At 49.4% G+C, this 24533-nt stretch overlaps 1 protein-coding gene across 4 annotated transcripts in view; it reads left to right on the top strand.

The window, feature by feature from the left end:
- Positions 1 to 6494, top strand: part of LOC137411438 (vasculin) — a 57553-nt gene extending 51059 nt beyond the window's left edge. For all 4 annotated transcript variants that reach the window (XM_078769712.1, XM_068096793.2, XM_068096798.2 and 1 more), the window contains exons 10-11: positions 1229 to 1328; positions 5002 to 6494. In XM_078769712.1, coding sequence (XP_078625838.1) covers positions 1229 to 1328; positions 5002 to 5166 — 265 coding nt within the window. In that variant the 3' untranslated portion in view covers positions 5167 to 6494. The remainder of the gene's footprint in view (positions 1 to 1228; positions 1329 to 5001) is intronic.
- The last annotated feature ends 18039 nt before the right edge of the window (positions 6495 to 24533 follow it).

The raw sequence follows: 24533 nt of genomic DNA, 5'->3' as shown, positions 1-24533 counted from the left end.
ATGGAAAACATTGAAACATGGCTCATTGTAAAGAACTCCATATGGGGAATAGATGTTAACGATGACGTCATTGGTGCCATAATTATGACGTCGTAATTCGACAGGGGCAACGCTTAGTCTGATCAATTTGAAATGTATCGAGCATGATCTATGCAACAATTATATTAGAGAATATATATTTATGATGTCATCGCTCACATGGTCTGGCAGCCATATTGGATCAAAGGAAAAAAAATGTTCAAAAACATAAGCGTTGGCTCGCAACAAGTTGACTGCAGGGTAAGTATTCTATGAATACCATCTAGTTATTTAAGTGATTCTTCACCATTGGGAGATGGGGTCAAAAATGATATAGCAGGATATCTCCAAAAGTTGTGGACGGATGATTTTGATTAAATGTGATTCTGTATTGTGATTTTTCTGGTCTTCTCTAGGATACAAAACGTAAATTGTTCACCTGGTGGAGGTATGCTCTCTACTGAGTGCCGTTCTAGTTTTTTTTTCAGCAACGATCCAAGGCTCTTGGTGGGGCATGCACAAAAGGTGCAGGACGTTACCTTTTGACATCAGTGCAGTTGACGTGATTTACGATGTTGGTAGACAATGTATGTGGTCCACACATTATATGGGAATTGAATCTATCTTGGCAACATAAGCCATGTGATTTGATGAGACCACAAAATATGTCAATCCCTTTGGTGTTCTCATCTTGGCACATAGCTCATTGATGATGAGAGCTTATACCTTGGAGCTGTGTGTATTACAGTAATGGAAAATATGATTGAGAAATTTAATCATCTCTGTCTCTCACCCCCCAATTCTTTCCTTCAAACTATGCATTGATTAAATTAATTGGGGGGTAAACTCCAGTTCATGTTTGTACTACTGTTGTGTATGTATATATATGTATATCGACTGTGATTTGTACTTTAGCAACTCATCAACCCCTCTACTCCTGCATGGATGTAACAAATGGATGGCCTACTTTTATTTTGCTGGTTGGAGATGCCATTAAATCTTAAATTTCCTCTGAATATGCACAATAAATTTAATGTACACTTTGAAAAAATGGTGTGACTGTTTGTACTGTATATACAATGTATACCTAATTTGTTACAACCATCATCTGAGTAAAACAAAATGTCTGTAGTGCACCTCTGAGCTGATCAATGTGCTCTCAAGACTGCTGGGCCTTGTATAAATCTAATTGCATGCTTTCATTGCATAGACTGCTGAAGGAGATGGGCTGGCAGGAGTTTTGTGATGATGAATGCTCGACTCCGCTAACTGAAGATGAGATGCGTGAATTTCAGCGTATTAAGGAGAAGGTACAGTGATGCGTGCTCTCATTGTGCTTTTTCTGCATTACCCATTTCCCCACATGCATGCAATTCTCATTGCTGTATTTTAACCCCTTTCTGCCTTCACTCACTGTGAAGGCTTGCTTCAATCCTCTTCTATTCATGTCCCCCCCCCCACCCCACACTTCCGTGCATCTTATCGTTCTTCTTCCTTGACTTTACATATCTGATGCACACTGAAATTGCAAGTCAAATAGATGCTGAAAGTGATGGTAAAATAAATAAATAAAAATGTACCCTGTATGCCATCAAAAAAAACAAGATTTATTCCCAACTACATTAAAACAAAGTTTGCTGTGAAATTGTTTATAACAAGTTGTCACTCACTCAAAATCGGGTTGCCTAAATTTTGTTAGGAGTGTGTTATTTGAATCGACTCGTAATCGTCCAACGCCAACACGTCACTATGGCAGAGCTTGGACTGGACATTCAGTTCGGCCAGAAGACGGGAGGTCGCTGAAGTGGCCATTATTCCTTTCGAATTAATAAATGAAAGTTTTAATTGTGACATTTGCCTACCAGGTTTGAAAATATTGCTGTACAGCAAATGTCGGTGAAATTCACAGAAGGGTTTGGAAACTAATATGGAAACAAACAAGCAAACAAACTGACTAACCTTTGTATGTTTAAATGTTGATTATTCGGCCTTATCGCCTCGTGAACATTGGCACATTGCTAGACAAGCTCCTCAAATAAAATAGAAGAGCCAAGAAGGGACAAATTTTGTTTCAACAAACTCCCATGCTCTGTCATTGCACTTTATTATTATTTCCAGTAATGAAATTTGTTTTTTGAGTTGTCCATCGCGGTATGAATGTTCCCTTTCAAGGAATTTATTTTCAAGTTGCGGTGTCATTGATTTTTGGCACTGTTTGCTCCAAATTGAACAGTCTTGATGAAATATTGGGAATGCTGTACATTCGATTATTTTTGAATATGGAGTCTGTCTTGCTGGTGTACCAAATTGCAGCCCAAACCGTCACACCATACTTACTGTGTTTGGCTATATTTTGCCTCTAAGTAGTTTTGTCAGTATTTTGTTATTTTTTAGCTCTACCCATGTGGTCTGACTCAGAGATTTGTGGGAATCTGCACTGAATTGAGAACAGAACAGGACAATCTGGTTCAAAGAAAATCTGACCCAGGCTGCAATTTGTGAATATCATTCAGTTGTTGGATTTGCATTGGGAAAACCTGGAGAATCATTTTTGTGCTGTGCTGTGCTGGCAAGCTCAGGTATAGCATGTTCACCTTGACCTTTGTCGAGTTATCTCTGCCAAAGAAGGTGGACGGAGTTTGCTGTCTGGCTGTCTGCATGTCAATCGCCTACAGGTCACAATTTTAAACCGATCTTCACAAAACTTCACCATATGGTGGAGTGGGTCGTAAGCAAGAAGCCTATTGATTTTGAGTTCTAAAGGTCAACAACTTGGGTCTTGTTTTTAAAATCCTTAATTTTCATCTGAATTTGAAGAGGATATGCATATTAGGGTACGATTTTCAACCACCCATTATTTTTGAGGTCAACGTAGGCTAAAAGGTCAATCGATGTATGCTAAATTTCTAAAATTGTCAATGTTTAACTGATTGAAATTTGAAGAGGATTTGCATATTTGGTCATCTAATTCAACCAATTATTTTAAGGTCAAAATTGTTTTATGAATTTCGCAAGTATTGTGCTCTCCACGATATCTTGTTTGTTTGTCTGTGAGCAGAATATTTCAAACCGTTTTGGACGAATTTGGATGAAACTTGGTAGACGGTTGGGTGTGTAACAAGGAACAATATAGTGAATTTTGGTGAAGATCCATATACGATAATCGTTTTACTTTTTTTTGAAGTGATTCGTCACCATTGACAGATTGGACAAAAACGAGAATAGTACAATATCTCAAGTTGTGGACGAGTTATGACAAAACTGGGTGGATGAGTTTGTTCGGTTATGAGAACAAGCCGATTCGATTTTGGTTCAGGTCCGAATCCATATCTGGCCTATCTTTGGATACAAAACGTAAACTTTAATATAGACATTAACAGAGACATTTGAAGGACATTTCCATAACACAGAATTAAAACTAGGACGGCACTCAGTAGAGCGCAAACCTTTTGCAGGCGGAACAATTTGTTTTGTATCCCACCGATGAGCCGGATCTGTATCCGGACCTGAACCAAAATCTAATCGGCTTGTTTTGTCACCGAAACAACTCATCTTCCAAGTTGTCATAACTCGTCCATAACTTTTTAAAATATCATGTGTATATCACTTTTCGCCCGATCCCTCAATGGTGAAGAATTGCTTGAAAATTAAACAATTCTCGTTTCCGAATCCATATTCAGATCTTCACCAAAATCGAATCGATTATAGTATGCTCACTGGACACAAGATGCGTGGTTCTGGATATGCAGAGATTCTCTTTGAGGCACAACTAGTAACAAGTGGATCTCTCAAAGGTGTTCTCAGTGGAAAGGCCTACGCAAAGTCCCTCTTTTGCCTCAAAACAGTGTGTGAGGCAATGGAGAGGCTGTTGATGGAGAGATTCACTGAGGAGGAGAACATCATGATCTCTGACCCTGCTGTGCTTCTCAGAATGACCCAGTCTTGCAACCGAGAGCACCTCGATGAAGCCCTCAAAGACCCCTCAACTCTACTCCTCATCAAAAATTTGCATAAAATTTGCATAATTTTGCATAAAATTTGCAGCAGTAATTTGCATAAAAATGGTATGTGGGACATTTTTTCAGCTTGGGGCCATAGCTAGTCATTTTCTACACATTTTTTCCAATCTAGAAACACTGATTAGAAGTATATCTCCGGGGGGTGCAGGGGGACCTAGTCTTCCTACTAGACTATAGTCCTTGTCACACACACAACCTGCCCACCAAGTTTCGTCCAAAACTTTTTGAGATATCCTGCTATGTATCGTTTTTGTCCCTATCTCCCAATAGTGATAAATCACTTTTAAAAAATTATAGTAGCCAGATCCGAATCCGGATCTTCACCAAAATCTAATCATGCCGTCCTTGTTATATACACTACCCTCTCTGCCAATTTAGTCCGAATCCGTCCACAGCTTTTTGAGATATCTTGTCACAGACAGACATACAGCGAAAGAGACGGGTGAAAACATAACCTCCATCCACCTTGGGTGGCGGAGGTAAAGAACCACAAAGCTTTTAGTTGTGCACTCCTCAGGTTCTTCAATGTCATTCACTTTGTGTGAATTTCACTTATCTATGTAGTCCACCTATCAACAAGACCAATATCTGACACCTGTGTATTCGCTGCTGCATTCTGAGGCTTCCTGCATGATTTTACCAATGTTAAGGCTATTCGTTTTTGTTCTTGGAAAATATTTTTGCTTATTTTTTTCCCACAAATTTCCATTCTTTGTTTCATCACTACCGTCTCTTCTGCCAGTGTTCTTTAATTTCTTGGCTTAATTTTTGTCTAATTGTGTGACACATACATTCATTTTTGCTGATTATTTTCTGTTGAAACTGGCTTCTCATTTTCCCCCAATGTTCTCCCACTTTTTCCTGCGGTCTTTACTTTTCTTCTTGTCCAGTTTGCCAATTTATTTTCTTCTGCATTTGTCATTTATTTTCTCCACCCCATCCCTTCCCTCCCCAACAATTTCAGTTGCAAATGAATGGACTGCGGCGGAACGGGCTACGTAAGAATGGGCCTGTGGCGGTGTCACCTGGGGTAGCATTTGCCTTCCCATCTTGGAAGGCAGCTTTGAGCATGCAAGGAGAGGTCGAGACAGATTCCACCAGCAGCGATACTTCTGATGATGACATTTGACCTTTTTTCATTGTCTTGTCCATTCCTGATGCAGACATCTTGGTCATGCGATATCTTCTGCTGACCCGAAACGCTCGTTGTGTTTCCTTTTGCCGTATTGCATCTCAGTGGAGCCCATGGCCGCCATTATGGTACAACTTGTACTGGTTTTTCCTGCTGAACGCTTGAGTAGATACGTGGCATTTGGATGTCTTGGGTTCCATCAATGTCCTCGTTTATTTTGTTTTAGGTTTTCTATCTCTTGTTTTTTTGTCCTTTTTGGTGCCTGAGCACCGATGGTTTCGAGTTTGTATTTGAGCTCTAACATGCCACAATTGTGGGGGATTTTGTTTGTCTTACTCCACGAAAAGCCGGCAACTTCTGGACAAAAATGACGTGTTTGAGGACCTTTTCACGACTGCTGCTTCAGGCATCTTTTTAGGGCCATTCCGCTTCCATAGACCCTCCAGCACCAGCCTCTGCCCTGTTGCCTGCTTATTGTTGCGTCTGCTGTTATCTACAATGCCACCAGTTTTGTCTTTTGCCATGAATCAGGACAGAGCTGACGTTTTGCTTTTGCCTCGCACAACACGCGATACAACGAAACACGAGGGATGTTTCCTGAGTCTTTCAAACTGGACTGTGCGCAAACAGCAGTGACATTTTCATTTTTGAGGGTTTGTTTACCATTTGTGCTTTTTATAGGTAATTCCCTCTAGTTTGTTTAATTTCTCTGGAATTGCTAGTGTTAAAACACTTAAGAATGCTCTACTGGTACCTCTGTGAAATAAAATAAGCATAGGCTGTGGATATGGGTATCAGCCAGGAGGCGTTTTTATTATTTTTTTTTATTGCAGGCTTCAAATGAAGATTGTACTCTGGCTGTTTCCAGGATGTTTGTCGATGTGAGCTTCTTTTCCTGGCTGTTTCCCAGTTCCTCTAATAGCACTACCATATGCTCTGTGCATCTGTTGGCTTCCTGTCCTGTGTTCAAATTAAAGTAATCCTGCATTGGGACAATGCACTAGCTAAATATTCCGCTGCAGGATTGTAGTGGGTAATGTACCTTCACAACCGCATTGCGTTGCAGTTTTACCCACGTTTTATGAAAAATGTTGACTTTTCTAGTCCACAAATGCCCTTTGTGGCTTTTTGATCCGGAGCTTTGGTTCAGAAGCAATCCTGAGCTAATCGGAGCCTGAACCGCTGTTCTCAAAGTACTCCGCTCACGTCGGCAGAAGAATTATTTTGATAAAGCTTTATTTACGTTGGACGTGATTTGGGGGAAAATCAGATCCGAGGCGCTGGGTCTTCACTGAAATCTGAGAAATAAACCTGGATTTACAGATCTTCTTTTTTTACTGGTGTTTGTGTATTTGCTCTTTTGTATCATTTGCTGTGTTTTGCATTACATTTTAACTTGTAACGAAATGAAGTTTGTTTGAAACGAAAGTGTTTTTTTATTATTATTTTTTGTCGGCAGTTTAGGCTTGTGGAGGAGCAAGAGCAGATCAGGATGTAACAGAATGAAAAGTACAATATAAAGAGTTGGAGGTGGGGGGGGGGGGGGGTAACAAAATAGTGGGAGATTTGAAGGGATGTGCAAGAAGAATGAGCAAGGCAAGGGGATGACTGGATAAACATGATGGATATAACAATGAATTCCAAATCACAGATTTGAAAGGAAAAACCAAACGTGGAAAGAGGTGGGGGTTGACTGAAGATGAAAACATGGTTTTGGATGGGGGTGAGGGGGTTAAATCTGGAATGGTGGTGAATAGTTGTCTTGGAGCCCTGGAGGGAAGAATGAGAATGAGGAAGTTTTTGTTCCACAGGTGGGGGTCAAAGAGAAGAACGATTGAGTGGAGGTGAGCAGTGACTGGATTTGGGGTGTTTCACTGGAAGGGGGTTACTGTGTACCTTGAAGAAACCTGGGGAAAGGGAGGAGGCTGGGGTAGATGAGGGAGACAGAACACAAACAGCAAAGAGTGCAAGACCAGATGGGAGCAGTGAGGAAACAGACCACCGACCGATCTGATAGGAAAGCGATCGGCCCAAAGACTGTTCTCTTTGAAGAAGAAGAAGATTCCGATTTGAAATTCTTGGTTTCCAGGGCATCAATCTGAGCATGGCACGAGGCAGGGGCACCACACCAGAGTAAAGAGCAGTACTCCAAGTTGTGGATTAAGGCCTTTTATGTATATAGGAGCTCAAGTGTGAAGGAGGATGCACAGTGTGGCACTGCCTTTGTAAGCCAAATTTAGAATTGTGGTTTGTCCAAGAAAGATCATGGCTGATGTTGAGGCCCAAGAGTTTGAGTGACTGAACTTTGAGAGGGAGTAGAGAGGGGGGAGGGTTTGCCTGACAGCCCTTTGGGAGAGAGATAGTGAGAATGTGAGATTTGTCAGGATTGAAAAAGGACAAGGTGTATAGAACAGCTTAATAGGTCCCTCCACAGCTTGGCATTATAATTACCAAATAAATAATAAAAAAATCTATATAACAAAGCATGTAATAATTAATACTAATGCAGTATTAACAAGTAGATGGTATATTCATATAATTCTTAAATACTTACCCTGCGCAATCGACTTTGTGTGAGCCAACTCATTATTTTTATTTTTATTTGATCCAATATCTGCCAGGGCAGCGACCGATGACATAAATTCCCATTTTCCAATATATTGCTGCATTGATCATGCTCAAGAAATTTCAAACTGATTGGACTAAGTGTTGTACTTGTCGAATTATGTCGTAATGAAGGTACCAATGACGTCATTTCTAATGACACAGGTCTCGTGTGTTTTTTTTTACAATAAGCCACGTTTTAATTTTTTTTCTATGGAACGGTTTTGGAGATATGGAGGTCCAATATTTTTTCGTTTTTTCCAAGATGGCGCCATACCATGTGACCTATGACGCCAGAATTATCGCTAAAAAACTTCTACAAGTAGACGCATACCATGGTGAAAATTTTGTCAATCGCACTAACAGTTGAGAAAATTAATTTAAACAAGATGGCGCCTGTACAACGTGACCTATGATGTCATAATTATCACCTTAAACATCATACATAAGTAGATGCATACTATGGTGAAAATTTAGTATCAATCGGACTGACTGTAGCCAAGAAAATGAATTTTTAAAATGCAGACATGGAGAACATACGCATGTACGCACCCGATTGGCTAACCCCACTTTTCACCCCGTAAGCATAGGGTAGCAATAATAATAGTAGCATAATTTGGCAGTTATAGCAATCGTACAACCCTCCCCTTAGCCCCGCTCAACCCTGTCCCCACTCCCCTCTCCCCAACAAGGCAAGATGCGCTTGTGCAGTTTGCTCTGCACCTCCTTTCCCAACAATGGAAAGACATATTTTGTGATCTTCAAAGCCATCCCACAACCAAGTTGACCGAATAATAAATGTGTGTAATGGTAAGTTACTTCATGCAAAAAGTTACACGATTGGATGGAAAATGGAGCCAACATTCCAAAGAAAAACAAATATCCGTATTCTGCATGCATCGGTTGGTGTTTCACATAGTAGCAACTTGTGTTTTCTTCCACCCCTTTCCACCTTTAAAATAGCTTTCTCCGCAATGACTTGGCACAAAACTTTCGACTTCGGGGCACCTTCCCATGGAGACGTTTTGCAGGTCTGCAAGAGCGCGGCATGGTTGTTGGTGCTGTTGTGGTTCTTGTTGGGGGAGGAGGAGCTTGGTTGATTTTTGAAATGTGCACCTATTGGTTGGACGGCTGCTGGACCCCACCCACATTTGCTGCTCAACTCCACCCACCATGACACCCAGACGAAATAGGGCCGCCATCTTGGTTTTATGGTGGTCCAAAACATTTTGCTCATAGGCCTGTGCTGATTTACACTGCCCAAATTAGTATCGTCAGATTTCCATTAGCTTTGTTTGGGTCGAGTGTTATTCATGGAGAACGCCCCTCCCCCTCCCCCCCCCCAAAAAATCTAATCAGTCGCATAAAAAAATTTGTAAGGTTTAACCAAACCCGTCAGTTCACACCTCCCTTAAAAAAAAAATGTTACGTCTTTTTGAATGGCTCTATATTAGGGTTAAACAAACAATGATTGATGAATCAGCTCGTTCTAACCGTGGCGGAGGCTGTCGTGGATGGGAAGTGTCACGTTAATCTGTTAATAGCGCATTAAATGTGTTTTCAGTCCCACTCTTCTTTTAAGAATGCTTTAAGTATGCGTTTCCTAATGGGCCGTTACCAGTTGTGAGTATAACATGGTCGCTCATTAAGAAACTTGCATGGTGATGTTATTTAAAATGTGGCAGGAGTTCCAAAAAACAATCCGTTTTGTGCAAGCATGGGTTGCAGGGTGCTTCACATACCAGGAATAGATTACCACAAACACTTCGATTGGCATTGTTCGAATTACAAATCGAAAAGTAGGGTTAACACCAACATTAGTTCTTGACCTCAAATGTTTAGTTTTGGCCCCTACATCTAAGTAAAGGCATAACTGCCAAAGAGTGTTTAGCAAAGAGCAGCTAGATAGATTTCAGGGCAATGTCGACTAAGCCATGAACAAAGGAGGTCGGAGACAGGAATAGTTGTAGTCGTAAGTTGGAGTATAGCCCCAGACAGTTCTCTCGAATAACCTGCGTCATGGAGACAGCCGATCCATCGTGCAGGAGCGACGGAGATCCCCCACATCCAGGATGGTGTACTCTTGCATTCACAAATTCAGGTGTGTGTGTGTGTGACAGAGACAGAGACGTGCTGCCCTGACAAAGCCGGGAGGCAGGGAAGATTTTGGACCCCGACTTGCATTGGGGGGCGGTTGGGTACAACCACCACGAAGAGGCGTCCACCTGTCACCACGAAGTTGCAGGACAGGACTTCAGACATTAGGAGGTGATCACGAGTAAATTTTTATTGCGATGTTCAAGATGAAGTGCAGATCAAAATCGATTTACTACCACGACTAATTTATGACCAAATTGTCCTATCCCCAACTTTTTACCAGGGAACATTTGTTAGCAGTTTTTTCACAAACCAACTGGTTACACCCGATGTTCGACAAAAGGTAACAGGAATACCATTTGTTCAGGGTGGGAAGCAAGAAGCTGCTTATGGTTTGGGTGTTAACTATCTGTGCAAAAGCACCGGGTTAACGGCTGAAGCCTTGTGCTCCGAAAGGGGTTAATGCCCTCACCAACTTCCAACTTCTTACTTCCGAGAGCTGAGATTACCTAAATGTTCTGTTGATTCAATTCACCATGCAGACACTACTCAAGACCCGAAGAGCTTAAGCCGGTCACCTTAACCGTTAAAGGTCCACAGACAAATAAATTTTTTTGGGGGGTTGGACCAAGTTGGGGGCCAAAGCTACATATATACCCTTTATTGTGTGTATTTAATATCAAGATGGCCTGTTATTATAGATGGACCCTTAGTATTGTTGCACCCTATCCCAAAAGCCCCAAATCGTCAAACTGTTTCAATTTATGCTGGGTAGACAGGTCAATGACTTCTCACAATGTCTCCTCATGATATAAGTTGCTGGTGATGTGGAATTAATTTAGCCTTGAATAATTGAGACTCAATAATTAAATTTTCCAAACTTTTCAGAAGATGATTGACTGATTTTTAATTCAACGTGGGAGATCTCACTCAGGTTACAAGAAGGGACTTAACAGAGACTTTCCTCCTTCAAGATGTCTCTGATTCCTTCATATCTCTTCCTGGTTACTCCCTCCTCCGGTATGATAGACCTGAGCCTCGTCCTGGTGGTGGGGTGGCTATCTTTATCAAAAACTCTCTTCCTCACTCTCCTTGCACTGCTCTCTCTCCTCCTCACCCCCAGGAGTACCTCTGGCTACGGCTTCCTCTCCACTCCCACCTTTTGTTCATATGTGTTCTGTACCGTCCTCCAAACAGTGATGACTCCATTTACATTTCACTGTCTGACAACATGGACCAACTTCTATCCACTCATCCCAACTCTCTCTTCCTCATATGTGGTGACTTCAACTGTCATCATGCCAGCTGGTTGGGTGTGGGTTCCTCTCTCACCAGTCATGGCACCTCAGCAAAGGACTTCTGTGACTCACTGGGATTGACACAATCTGTCAATTTCCCGACCCGGATCTCAGCCAATGGAGTATCTTCTCTTCTAGACTTGGTTATGACAAACTTCCGTGCTAATGTCTGCTGCTCTTCTTCTGCTCCAATCGGTTCTTCTGATCATGTGCTTGTCAAAGTGGACATCTCTGGCCATTCTCAGAGAGCCTCCTCAGCGTCGACGAGTCTGGCATTTCACTCAGGCCGATTGGGACGGTCTTCAAGCAACCATCAATCGTCTGGATTGGTCTCCCATCTCCAGTGCCTCTGACATCAATTCTTCCTGGGAATTCTTCCAAAGCAAACTGCTCTCTCTCTCAAGCACAGATTTATCCCATCTCGCCTTCAGTTGTCTTACCCTTCCTCCCGTCCATGGTACACTGAATCTTGTGGTGAGGCAGTTGCCCTGAAACAACTTGCCTTTGCCTCTTGGAAGGCTAATCCAACTGAAGGCAATCTCAGTTCCTTCCACCAAGCTCGAAACAAGTGTGTCTACCCTCAGGAGTGCCAGGAAGCACTATCTCTCCTCACTCAAGAATGAACTCTCAAACCTGTCTCCTTCCTCCAAATGCAGGTGGCATCTGGTCAAATCCGTTTCTGGTGTTTGTTCCCCCTCCATCCCCTCCCTTACCTCAAATGACCACACAGTTGACATCGCACGTGACAAAGCCGAATGCCTCAACTCTGTGTTTGCCTCAAAATCTTTAGTCCCAAACCCATCTCTCTCTGTTCCCACCTTTCCCAGTCGAACCCAACTGCTCCTGGACTCTGTGTCCTTCTCTCCTGACAAGGTGGAGGAGTTTTTGTCAAACCTCGACTCTGATTCTGCAACTGGACCAGATGGCATCAGCCCACGGGTCCTAAAATCCTGCTCTGCCGCTCTATCTCACCCTCTCTCTGTTCTTTTCACCCTCTCTTTTGCTCAAGGTCATCTGCCAGCATCCTGGAAATCAGCAAACATTACTGCTTTACACAAAAAGGTGCAAAAACAGATCCTTGCAACTACAGACCAATCAGCCTGCTCCCAATTATCAGCAAAGTCATGGAATCCATCATTGCTTCGGATATGAAATCTTTTCTCTTCTCCAATGGCTTGATCTCTGATCATCAATTTGGTTTCAGACCAGGTCGCTCTACTCTGGACATGTTGCTTCTGCTGTTTCAACAATGGATGGAGGTCCTCAATGCCAAACAGGAAATCAGAGAGCTGTCTCCCTTGACATATCACGTGCCTTCGATACGGTCTGGCACCCAGCTCTGCTCACCAAACTCTCCTCCTATGGTATCTATGGAAATCTCCATGCATGGCTTGCGGACTTCCTCTCTGGTCGTAGTCAACGTGTGGCCCTGAATGGATTTCTCTCATCTCCCCCTTCCTGTTCAGGCTGGAGTTCCCCAAGGCAGTGTTCTGGGCCCTGTGCTTTTTCTGGTCTTTATCAATGATCTCTCCGACTCTCTGGAAAAATCCTCTCTATCTCTTTTCTGATGACTCCACTCTCTGCCACTCCATTCCTCTTCCCTCAGATCGGCAGTCTGCAGCCTCCTCACTCTCTGAAGACCTGGACAAAATCACAGACTGGTCAAACAAGTGGAACATGTCTTTCAATCCTAACAAATCTCACACTCTTACTATGTCTCCCCGAAATGATCGACTGGACAACCCTCCCATCTACTTTCTCAACAATCCTCTCCAAGAAGTGCTGTCGCTCAAGCTTTTGGGTCTCACTATCTGCCATGATCTTTCTTTGGAAAACCACATTTCCAAGCTGGCCTCCAAAGCCAGTCGCCGACTGGGCATCCTCCGTCATGCGAAGTCCTTCCTAGGCACACTTGAGCTCCTCACCACATACAAGGCTTTCATCCGCAGCTCAATGGAATACTGTTTTCCCCTCTGGGCTGGTGCTCCTGCCTCACACCTAGCTCGGCTTCACGCTGTTGAAACCAAAGCTTTCAGAATCATTGGAATCTCCCGCGATGAAGCTATCTCTGAGGGCCTTTCACTCACTCACCGCAGGCAGGTTGGTGGTCTTTCTGTCTTCTACCGACTCCTCTCCGGCCTTGCTCCCCCAGCTCTCTGTGCTCTGTCCCCCAAATATTCCTACAGGTCGCACAAGATCTGCCAGCAACCCTCTGATGGTTAAACTGCCGAAATCTCGGCTCTCTGCTCACCTTCACTCTTTCATTCCTCTTTTCTCCCGCTTCTGGAACAAACTCCCACACTCCCTTCAATCCCATGCCTCCCTCCAGGTCTTTAAAACAGCTGTTCACCACCATCTCTTATCTTCCGCCATCCAAAACCTTGATCTTTTCTACCCCCACTAATTCACCCCAGATCCACATTGTTTGAAATTCCAACTTCTTTCCTGGAAGTCCTGGCAGTGTCCAGATGTTTTATACCTCTCCCCCCCCCCCCCCCCTTCCCATGCCTCCCCCCAAAGCCCTCTCCCTCCCACAGATCTCTCGTTGTCTCCATGTCTCTTGGTCCCTGCTCTCAAATGTTGTTTGTGTCCTTCCCCCTCTCTCCCCATCTTGTCTACCGCTCCCGATGTTATATGTTTTATGTGTCGGTTTGTCTTTCTGTGTGATTAATGTTCGCTCTTTCACGAGCCTCGATGTTGTATCAAAAAAAAAAGAAAAAGGAAAGAAAGCAAGTAAGAACACACACACACCAATGCCCATACGCAAAATCTCAACACAAACCCAAGTAAGAAATCTCCGCAGCTTGCTTCGACACGGCTGTCTTATAGTTGAAGATCAAAGAGGGAGAAGGGGGGGGGGGTGTGAAGGAGAGGGGAGAGGAGAGGAGAGGAGAATAGATTTGGGGGCCAAAGGAAAAGCTAATTAATAGATCGGACATGGATCAGGGAACTTTAGCAAGCGTAACAGTAATTCGTGGTCTCTCAACGCCATCTGTTGGATCCATCCATGGTACTGCAGGTCTTTTCGTGATCGATTTGAAAACACAGTATACAAATCGTTATCTCTTAACCCAGCCATAAACGTCAAACAGCTTGATTTAAATGTTATTACAAAGAATCTGACTCGTCTTACAATTCAGGACAAACAGGGTCTACTGATTTTAAGACAACAACTCGATTCCGTGACGAAGGCCATCTGGTTTGTCCAATCTCACCAGCTTGATGAGAGGAGGGTCACAGAAAGTTAAATTCTCTAATTGTGAAGATGCAGTTATATCTTAATGGTCTTAATACATATGTTGTACTAAATTAATAGAATTAATTCCAGTGTGAACAAGAAAGTGAACATTCATTTAGATTCCCCAGGGAACGGTATTTCTCCAAACCCCGTTGTTCGGTGACAATCTAATCTTTTGCAATTGCGTCTCGTGCAATCTTGCACAAAAAGTCAACACTTATTAATATAACTTCAGGGCTGCTCTACAGGCTTATACAAACTTACTAAAAATTAAATGTTTTGTTCTATCGTTTAAGTCATTGAATACATGAGTTTGAAGGAGCAGCGCTCCTGCTTGAGACGGACGAAGTGACGGACAAGACACAAACTCGTCCGAGAAGATGTTTATTGTATAAGCATCTCGGGAACTCTGAAAACCCGTTTATCGGGTTCGCATATATATATCAAACCAAAAAGCATACATCAGAACCAAAGCCCCGCCTCTCAGACGAGGCACGCTTTGGTGGTCATGTGACCGACAGGTGCAAAGGAATATAACCTCGGCGCCGCAGTTTGGCCGCCGGTTACGTCACCGGCTTGGGCCAGGAGATTCTGTTGCTGGTCTCGAGCTTTGGGGGACCCATGGGTCGCTACACACGCCCCCGCATAATCGACTTGGTCCAGGAAGGTCAACCTGAGGGGGGTCTGGATGACCCGACCGAAACGACCCCTGGCTGGTCACGGGGGGGGGGGGGGGGGGGGGTCCGGTGTGGTGGCGGGTGGCCGGACGGGGGGTGCAGTGGTCGGGGGGCGGCCGCGCCGCGGTGGGGGAGCCAGCCGTGGCGGCTGGCCGACGTCCATGTGGGCCGGCTTGAGACGGTCCACCGAAATCCGGTCCGCCCGGCCGCCGATGCTGACGACGAAGGACTTGTTGTCCCGTCGTAGGACCCGGAAGGGTCCGTCGTATGGTGGCCGGAGCGGCCCCCGGTGCGCGTCGTGGCGCACAAAGACGTACTCCGCCGTGCGGAGTGCTGGGGGGACGTAGGATTGGGGGTCGCCGTGGCGGGACGTGGGCACCGGGGCGAAACGTTGGGCGGCCTCCTGGAAGTCCATGCGCTGGCGCGCGGCGGACCAGGGGCTGGTGGCGTTGGGCACGAACTCGCCCGGGACGCGGAGGGCCTGGCCATACACCAGCTCGGCGGTGGATGCCTGGAGGTCCTCCTTTGGAGCCGTGCGGAGGCCCAAAAGGACCCACGGGAGCCGGTCGGCCCAGCCGTCGTCCTGGAGGCCGGCCATGAGTGCGGCCTTCATGGAGCGGTGGAACCGCTCGCACAACCCGTTGGCCTGGGGGTGGTAGGCCGTGGTGCGGTGCAGGGTAACGCCCAACGTGCGGGCGACCGCGCCCCACAGTTCGGACGTGAACTGTGGGCCGCGGTCCGACGAGATGTCCGCCGGTGCGCCGAAACGCGCGACCCAGGTGGCGATGAACGCCTGGGCCACGTCGGCGGTGGTGGTGGAGGCGAGGGGCACGGCCTCCGGCCACCTGGTGGTCCTGTCCACCATGGTAAGCAGGTGGGTGAACCCCTGCGATGGGGGCAGGGGACCCACCAGGTCCACGTGGACGAAACGTCACTCGGGCACGGTGAAAGGAGCCAGCGGAGCCTGGGTGTGACGGTGGACCTTGGCCCGCTGGCAGGGTGTGCAGGCGTTGGCCCAGTCGCGGACGTCCCGTCGCAACCCGTGCCAGACGAAACGTGCTGACACCAGCCTCTGGGACGCCTTCCGGCCCGGATGTGAGAGGCGGTGGAGCGAAGCAAAAATGCGATGCCACCAGGTGACCGGCACAACGGGGCGAGGTCGGCCTTGGGAGACATCACAAAGCAGGACCGTGTCCGCGAAGGGGACGTCAGCCAAGCGGAGGCCCGTGTCCGCCACCCGGAGCGCCTGCACCATGCCGTCGGTGGCCTGGTTCCGTCGCCATCAGGGTGAAATCGACGCCGAGGTGGACGGCGTTGGCGCCGGCTCGAGAAAGGCAGTCGGCCACGGCGTTGTCCTTTCCGGCGACGTGCCGGATGTCCGTGGTGTATTCCGACACGGCGGAGAGGTGGCGCTGCTGGCGGGCCGACCACGGCTCCGTGACCTTGGCCATGGCGAAAATCAATGGCTTGTGGTCGCCAAAGGCCGTGAACGGGTGGCCCTCCAGGAGGTGGCGAAAATGGCGGACGGCCAGGTACAGCCCGAGGAGCTCGCGGTCGAAAGTGCTGTACTTCAACTCATTGGGCAGGAGTTGCCGGCTGAAGAACGCGAGCGGCTGCCAGGCCCCGTTTACCCATTGCTCATGAACCGCGCCCACGGCGTAGTCGGAGGCGTCCGTGGTGAGGGCGATGGGAGCATAGGGTACCGAGTGGGCCAGCAGCGTGGCGTTGGCGAGGGCCCGTTTCGCGCCGGTGAAAGCAGCGTCCATGTCCGTGGACCAGACGACGTCGCGCTTCGCCGGCTGGCCGTGGAGGGCGGTGTACAAGGGCCGCATGAGTTGCGCAGCTCGGGGCACGAAGCGGTGGTAAAAGTTCACCATCCCGAGGAACTCCTGCAGCGCCTTGACGGAGCGGGGGCGCGGGAAAGCGGCAATGGCCTCGACTTTGGCCGGTAGCGGTACGGCGCCGTTCCGGGTGATGTGGTGGCCCAAAATGTCGATCGTCGCTGCACCAAAGTGACATTAGGCCGGGTTGACGATCAAGCCGTGCTCGCTGAGGTGGCCGAACAGCGTCCAGAGGTGGAGGAGGTGCTCGGCTCTGGACGTGCTGGCGACGAGGATGTCGTCCAGGTAGGTAAAGAGGAACGGCAAGTCGCGCAGCACGCCGTCCATCAGGCACTGGAACGCCTGTGCCGCGTTTTTGAGGCCGAAGGGCATCCGGAGGAATTCGAAGAGGCTGAAAGGTGTCATAACGGCCGTCTTCGGGATGTCGGCCGGGCGGACAGGCACCTGGTGGTACCCCCGAATCAGGTTCACTTTTGAAAAAATGGTCCGCCCCGCCAACCGGGCGGAAAAATCCTGGATGTGCGGGACGGGGTACCTGTCGGGGGTAGTGGCGTCGTTGAGGCGGCGGTAGTCGCCGCATGGCTGCCATCCGCCCCCCGGCTTCGGGACGATGTGCAGCGGCGAGGCCCAGGCGCTGTCGGAGCGCCGCACGATGCCGAGGCGCTCCAGCGCGGCGAACTCGGCCTTGGCGACCGCGAGTTTGGCTGGGTCGAGACGGCGAGCTCTGGCGTATACCGGCGGGCTCGTAGTGGGAATGTCATGCTCGATGCCGTGACGCACCGCGACGGCCGAAAACGTCGGTCGCGTGAGGGCCGGGAACTCCGCGAGGAGACGCGCGAAGTCGTCTGCCAACGGGAGGACGCAGGAAAGCTCGGTGGGCGCGGAACGGCTCAAGGTGCACGCCAGCGAGCTGAAAGTTTAGGTGTTGACGAGACGCCGACGTTTAACGTCGACCAGCAGCCCATGGGCGCAAAGGAAATCGGCCCTGAGCAAAGCCATGGGGACGTCCGCCGTCATGAACTCCCAGCGAAAGAGCTGGCTGCCTAAGCGGAGGGCGACGGTGCGTGGGCCGAAGGTGCGGATGGCGGAGCCGTTGGCCGCGATTAAGCGGGAATGGCGGCCCGCCTGTCCTCCGCCGAAGCGGGAATGACGCTCAGCTGAGCGCCGGTGTCGCAGAGAAAATGCCGCCCCGACGCTTGGTCCACGATGAATAGCAGGTTTCCGGAACGGCCGGCGCTCATGGCTGGTAGTGAGCGCCAGCCCGACCATTTCCCGACTTGCCGAACGTGCACGGGGGTCGACATGATCGGGCCTGCCGCCCGAACCTGGCGTGGAAATAACACCAGGCCGGGTCTGGCGGGGGCTCCGGTCGACGTGTCAGGACCGGGTGACGCGGCGTCGCCGCTGCCAGTCACGCCGGTCCGGCGGCCTCCGGGAAGGAAGCTGCATCGCGGGCGTCGGGCGGGTGGGCGGGAAACCGCGCCGCGGGCGCCGACTGGGCGGCGGGCGGGCTCCCGGCAGCCACCCCGACGAGCTGGCTCGCCGCTCCGATGAGCTGGCTTGCCGAATCAATCTTGTCGGCCTCCCTGGCGAGGTCGCGGGGGTTTGTGATGGTCGTGCTTGCCAGGGCGACCCGGACCTGGGCCAGGAGCTGGCGGAGAAAAAGCTCTTGGAAAAGGAAATCCGAGGGATGCTCGCCGAGCAACGCGAGCATGTAGTCCATACGTTCGGACGGGCGCGTATCGCCGAGCTCAGGAAGGTCGAGCAGGCGTCGTGCGCGTTCAGCCGGGGAGAGGGCGAAAGCGCCCAGAGGAAGTGCCTTGATGGCGTCGTACTTGCCGTCAGCGGGCGGGCTCTGGAGGAGGCTCAGGCAGCGGGCGGCGGTCACGGAGCCGAGCGCGGCGACCACGTAATGGTATTTCGTGGTGTCCTCCGTAATGCCACGCAGGGCGAACTGGGAGTCCGCCTGAGCGAACCAGACGGCGGCATGTGCTTCCCAGAAAGTGGGCAGTTTGAGGGACACTGCCGTGTCCATCGCGTGTTGTAAACTCGGGGTCACCAGTGAAGGAGCAGCGCTCCTGCTTGAGACGGACGAAGTGACGGACAAGACACAAACTCGTCCGAGAATATGTTTATTGTATAATCATCTCGGGAACTCTGAAAACCCGTTTATCGGGTTCGCATATATATATCCAAACCAAAAAGCATACATCAGAACCAAAGCCCCGCCTCTCAGGCGAGGCACGCTTTGGTGGTCATGTGACCGACAGGTGCAAAGGATTATAACCTCGGCGCGCGGTTTGGCCGCCGGTTACGTCACCGGCTTGGGCCAGGAGATTCTGTTGCTGGTCTCGAGCTTTGGGGGACCCATGGGTCGCTACAAGTTAAAGTTTTACATTTATTTCGAAGGTGGTATGAAATCGTAGACGGTCTTTTGGCAAACAAAGAATGCTTATGAAACTCTAATTATTGGTTAGTACGTCATGCAACACGGATTTGACCTTGATAACTCGATAAGAAAGCATATTTATTTGTCCTACGAATATTTAATTAAAAGAACTGTTCTTCAGATCAAACTGGTCGATTTGATTGAAGAGAGCGAGGGACGTGCAGGCTGGTCGCCCCAGGCAACGGTTTGCACACGAGCCAGCCCTGCTAAAGTTCGTCAGCTGCAGACAGATTTACGACTTTGTCCAAAGCTCTCAGACAACTAGTTAGACTGGTAGATTTTATAGAACACACTTAATGCTGATTAATATATGTATTAATGAAGCTTAAGCAAGCAATTAAAACTTGTGTTTGCAATAAGCAGTCGAGGCCCAAGAAAATCCACAACTTACAAATTAAGTATGCAAATAATTAATTTTCTTCAACACTGAGCGATGGAGAGGGCAAAGGTATGGTCTTCCCATCATGTAACGAAAACTTTCACGCAAGACCAGATAATAATGACATTTGGTATTGTTATGTCGGTGGGGAGGGCATATATATAGATTTAGGTAGATCTGCATAGGTAGGTGCTTCATCTGTCGTGCTCGAGAATCTCGATGTAATAAGTCCTGTTAGCCCAGTTTATCGGATCAAGTGTGTGTTGTGAAAAATCAATCAGGTCCACAACTTTGTCCCATAGGTAGGTTTAATCTCAATTAGATCTCTGGCATCATCCTGTAAAAATACATTCATGCAATAGATATCAGGATCTTGGTATCATACAGAGAGGACCGATAATAATAGTCAAAGCAAGCGAGTCTAGCATATATGTGCGAGCCTAGCATATACGTACCATTCAAGACTACATGTAAAGTAACTGTCACAGGAGTGGCTCAGCATCGCGGATGTCCCAGGTTTTATAGACGCCCTTCAGTGGCTGAAGCGAGTATCTCTCCTGGGTTCAACTTTGGTATAATTTCACTACATTCTCCCCGCCGTTAGAACTATACTGCCGCTAGGCAGATCGCAAGCGTGCGTCAGCGTTAATTGATTGGGTACGTCATTCCATGTCAGTCGGTCCACCCATAGCGGTCGGGGTGGCGAACTACCCTGCCAGCCCGTGTCCGGAAACTACCGGGTACGGCGTCCCCAAGCCCGGAGTCCCCTGCGTCGGAGTAGCCGCTGGAGGCAGGTGTCGGAGGGGGCACCTCAGAGCCTTCAGGCAGGGGTGTAGGTGACGACAGAGGTGACGGCAAAGGTTCCATAGAGGAAGCTTCGGTAGAGTCCATAGACTCGTAGATCGGTTCGTCGATATCCCTAGAAGGGTCGATGACCCCACAAGGGGCGAGATGGCGTACGGAGACAGTGGACTCGCGTCCATCTGCCGTCATCACACGCGCATGCTCGGGATTAGCCTGGAGTACCTGCACCTTATCCACAAAGGGGTCGTACTTGCTTGTGCGCACCGCTCGTTTGAGATAGGCCGGCCCCGGCTCAGTGAGCCAGCTGGGTAAAGATCGGATACTACCCGAGCTTCTAGGGTGGTGGAACAGTCTTTCGTGAGGAGTCTGGTTGGTGGCCGTACATAGGAGAGCCCTGATCGAGTTCAGGGCCGCAGGTAGCGACCAAGCCCATTTATCGAGACCCCGGCCGAGGGTCCGGAGGCTTAGCATGACGGCCCTCCATATAATCCCATTGAAGTGTTCGATCTGCCTATTCGCCTGGGGTCTGTACGGTGTGGTGTAAATCGAAGCAACATTATTTTGGAGCAAATAACCTCGCACCTCCTGCGACAGGAACACCGCACCCCGATCGGTATGCACGTAGGCCGGATACCCAAACAGAGAAAACAAATTCTGCAGGCACCGTATGACCGTGGCTGCCGTCATATCCCCGCACGTATAAGCAAAAGGGAACCGCGAGTACTCATCAATGATAGTGAGCAGCTAATGAGAGTTGCTCGACACCGGCAGTGGTCCTTTGAAATCCATTGCCAATCTCTCCCACGGCCTAGTAGCCCTAACCAGCGTCCCCATGGGAGGGTTGTAAAAATGCGGCTTGAGTTCCGCACATATAGCGCAGTCTCGGCAGATCCAGCGGATTTCTTCAATGGAGTACGGCAGATTACCACTATGCACAAAATGAGTGAAACGCGCCACCCCTGGATGACACATAGTGTCGTGCAAAGCGCGCAGCCCCTCCAAAGTTACGATCCCCGCGCACGTAGCCGGCCTCGATAAAGCGTCGGCGACCAGGTTATCCTTCCCCGGGCGGTATTTGATGGTGTAGCAGAAGTCGGCGAGTTCGATACGCCAGCGAGTGATTTTCTCATTCTTAATACGTTGAGCATGTAAGGTGTCGTACATGAACGCAACGCTTTGTTGGTCCGTGATGATTTGGAAGCATCGCCCGAGTAAGTACGGTCGCCATCGCCGAATCGACTCGACGATTGCGTACGCTTCCTTTTCGACAGACGAATGCCTCCGCTCAACGGAGGGGAGAGTCCGCGAAAAGAAAGCCACAGGGCGCCCCCCCTGGGAGAGAGTCGCCGCTATTGCATGATCCGAGGCATCACTTTCCAAGACGAAAGATTCGCTCTCGTCGATCGTCGCCACAGCGGCGCCCGCGATGTCGGCCTTAAGGCCCCCGAAGGCCGCCAAGGCGGCCGGGCTCATGGGGAACGTGTCGCAGGCCACGAGTGGGCGGAGCTTCGCAGAGAAATTTTGCACCCACTTCGAACAGTGGGCGAACAGCCCGAGAGCTCGCTTCAGCGAAGCTCGATCGCCGGGTGGGGCCATATCAAGCAAAGGTCGCAGACGCTCCTTATCCGGAGAGATTGAGCCATGGGTCACGGTGTACCCCAGAAGATCTATCGTGCGTTGAGAGTAACGACACTTAGCCTCATTCATGGTTAGGCGATACCTATGCGCGACCTCGAGGAAGCGCTTCAGATTAGCATCGTGATGCTCCTGGTCATACCCACAAACCGTAAGATTGTCCAGATAGACAAAGACATCTGTCAAGTTCTCCTTAATAACGAGGTCGTCCATAGCCCTCTGAAAACAGGTGACCCCGTTCGTTACCCCAAAAGGTAATCAGGTGAACTGGTATAACCTTTGACCCGATTCGAAGGCGGTATAGATGCGATCAGCCCTAGAGATGGGGATCTGATGATACGCACTAGGCAGATCAAGAGTGCTGTAGATGGAGTACTGGGCCACCTGTCGTACTAGCACGTCCATCCCCGGTAAGGGGTAGGCGTCCAGCTGTGTAAAGCGATTAACCGTCTGTGAGTAGTCGATTACCATGCGCCGGCGATGGGCCTCATTTCGCACCACTAAGACCTGTGCCCGCCACGGCGACCGGCTAGGTTCGATAACACCGTCCTTCAAGAGTTGGGCCGTTTCTTCCGCAATGAATTGCGCGTCCGCTCGTGAGTAGCGCCGCGATTTTACCGCGACAGGAGTGCAGTCAGTGGTCAGGTTGGGGAACAGCGAAAGAGGCTCAATTTCCATTTTCGCGAGTGCACACACAGCAAGCGTGTCCGTCCCACCGAATTCAATTTCCAAACGTCCATGTCGCTTAAGAAAATCGTGTCCTAACAGGATGTCCGCACATAATGCAGGTAAGACCATGAGATGTACATCGGAAAACATGCGTCCCTTTATCACAAGTTTCAATCGACATTCCCCCTTCGTGCTGAGCCGAAGTCCTTGGGAGGCCATGAAGATCCGTCGTGTAGTCCCGATGACCGGCCACCCATGTTGACGCACCAGCCGCTGATCGATGAAACTATCCGTAGATCCTGTGTCGATTAGGGCCAGCGCAAAAATGCCTTCGACCAAGAGCGGGATAATGGCCTGATCAAGGCCAGAAGATCCGGCAGGTATTGCGCCGTCCGAGCGAGAAGATCGCGCCTCGCGCGTGGATCCCACACCGGCTGCAGTTTTCCGGTCGTTCGAGGAGCCTCCGGAGGGCCCCCGTGCCAAACGCATAGTTGGTCGTGCCGGAGCAAGAGCGTGTAGTTCGTACGAGCTGCCGTCAGATGGCGCTCGTGTCCCGTGCGAAAGATCGCAGTCAATTGTACTTTCACGTGCTGGAGCAAGAGCGTGTAGTTCGTACGAACAGCCGTCAGATGGCGCTCGTGTCACATGCGGCGTTTGTTGCTCAACAGGAGGAGCTTTCAAAGCCGGAACTTTTTGTTTGTTTGAGGAAGGCGTTCGAACGCCAGTCAAGGTCGGTCGCTCCGCGGCCGGTCGCGTTTGCGCCATTTGTTTCGGCGGCCCGGTGTATCTCACCAAGGACGTGCGTGCAGCCAGGGGCCAGCCATGCAGCCAGGTGCAGCCAAGGAGGAGGACCGCTCACCAAAGCCGGGTGAGGCGCCCCGCTCTGTGCTCGGTCCGTTGGCTCAGCGATAAGCCCATTCAAGGTCGCGCGGGCTCGTGTGCCCCACGCGGTCTTCTTGCACACTTTCGCAAAATGTCCTTTAGTAGAACACAAATGGCATATGGCTTCCCGAGCCGGACACGCTGACCTAGGATGCTGCCGAGTGCCACAAAAATAACACGTCGCGTTCCAGTCAGGCCTGGGCCTGGCTGCTGTAGCTGCTGCCAGGCCGGAATCCGAGTCCACCTCGGGAGCGGCCAGGGGCTCGGCCGCAGTCGAGCCCGCACCCGTATCCTCGGCGGTAGCCCTCTCCGGTCGCGCGAGTTGAGAAGTCCCCGCGACGACCCGTGCGTGGTCATAAGCGGTGGATTGTTTCCGGGCCTCAGTGTAAACGTTGGCCAACCGTAGGGCCTCCGCGAACGTTAGGTCAGCTGTCTCCAAGAGCCTGAGCCTCAGATCTGTAGAGCTGATCCCAGAGACGAAAGCGTCTGGGACAAGATCGTCCTGGACTTGCTCGTGTGTCCGTACCTCTTGAGTACTGTCCGCGAGGAGGTGCCGCAGCTCCTGAGCGAAGCGATCGATCGACTTGGTTGGCTGTTGACGTCGCGTGGCGAGCAGATGCCTGTTGTACACCACGCTCCGTTTCTTAATGTAGAGTCGCTTTAGCTCTTCCACGGCGGCATCGTACATCGTACATCAAGCGATGCTCCTGTAAACGTGGTGGTCGACTTTGGTCTATAGCACAGACAGCTTCGTTTCAGCGGTGGGTACGGCATCCTGGGCGCCGAACTGG

This window comes from Myxine glutinosa, chromosome 1 (assembly GCF_964187855.1).
Source record: "Myxine glutinosa chromosome 1, kmMyxGlut1.1, whole genome shotgun sequence".
NCBI classification, from domain to species: Eukaryota; Metazoa; Chordata; class Myxini; order Myxiniformes; family Myxinidae; genus Myxine; species Myxine glutinosa.
This window is presented reverse-complemented; position numbering and strand designations above follow the sequence as displayed.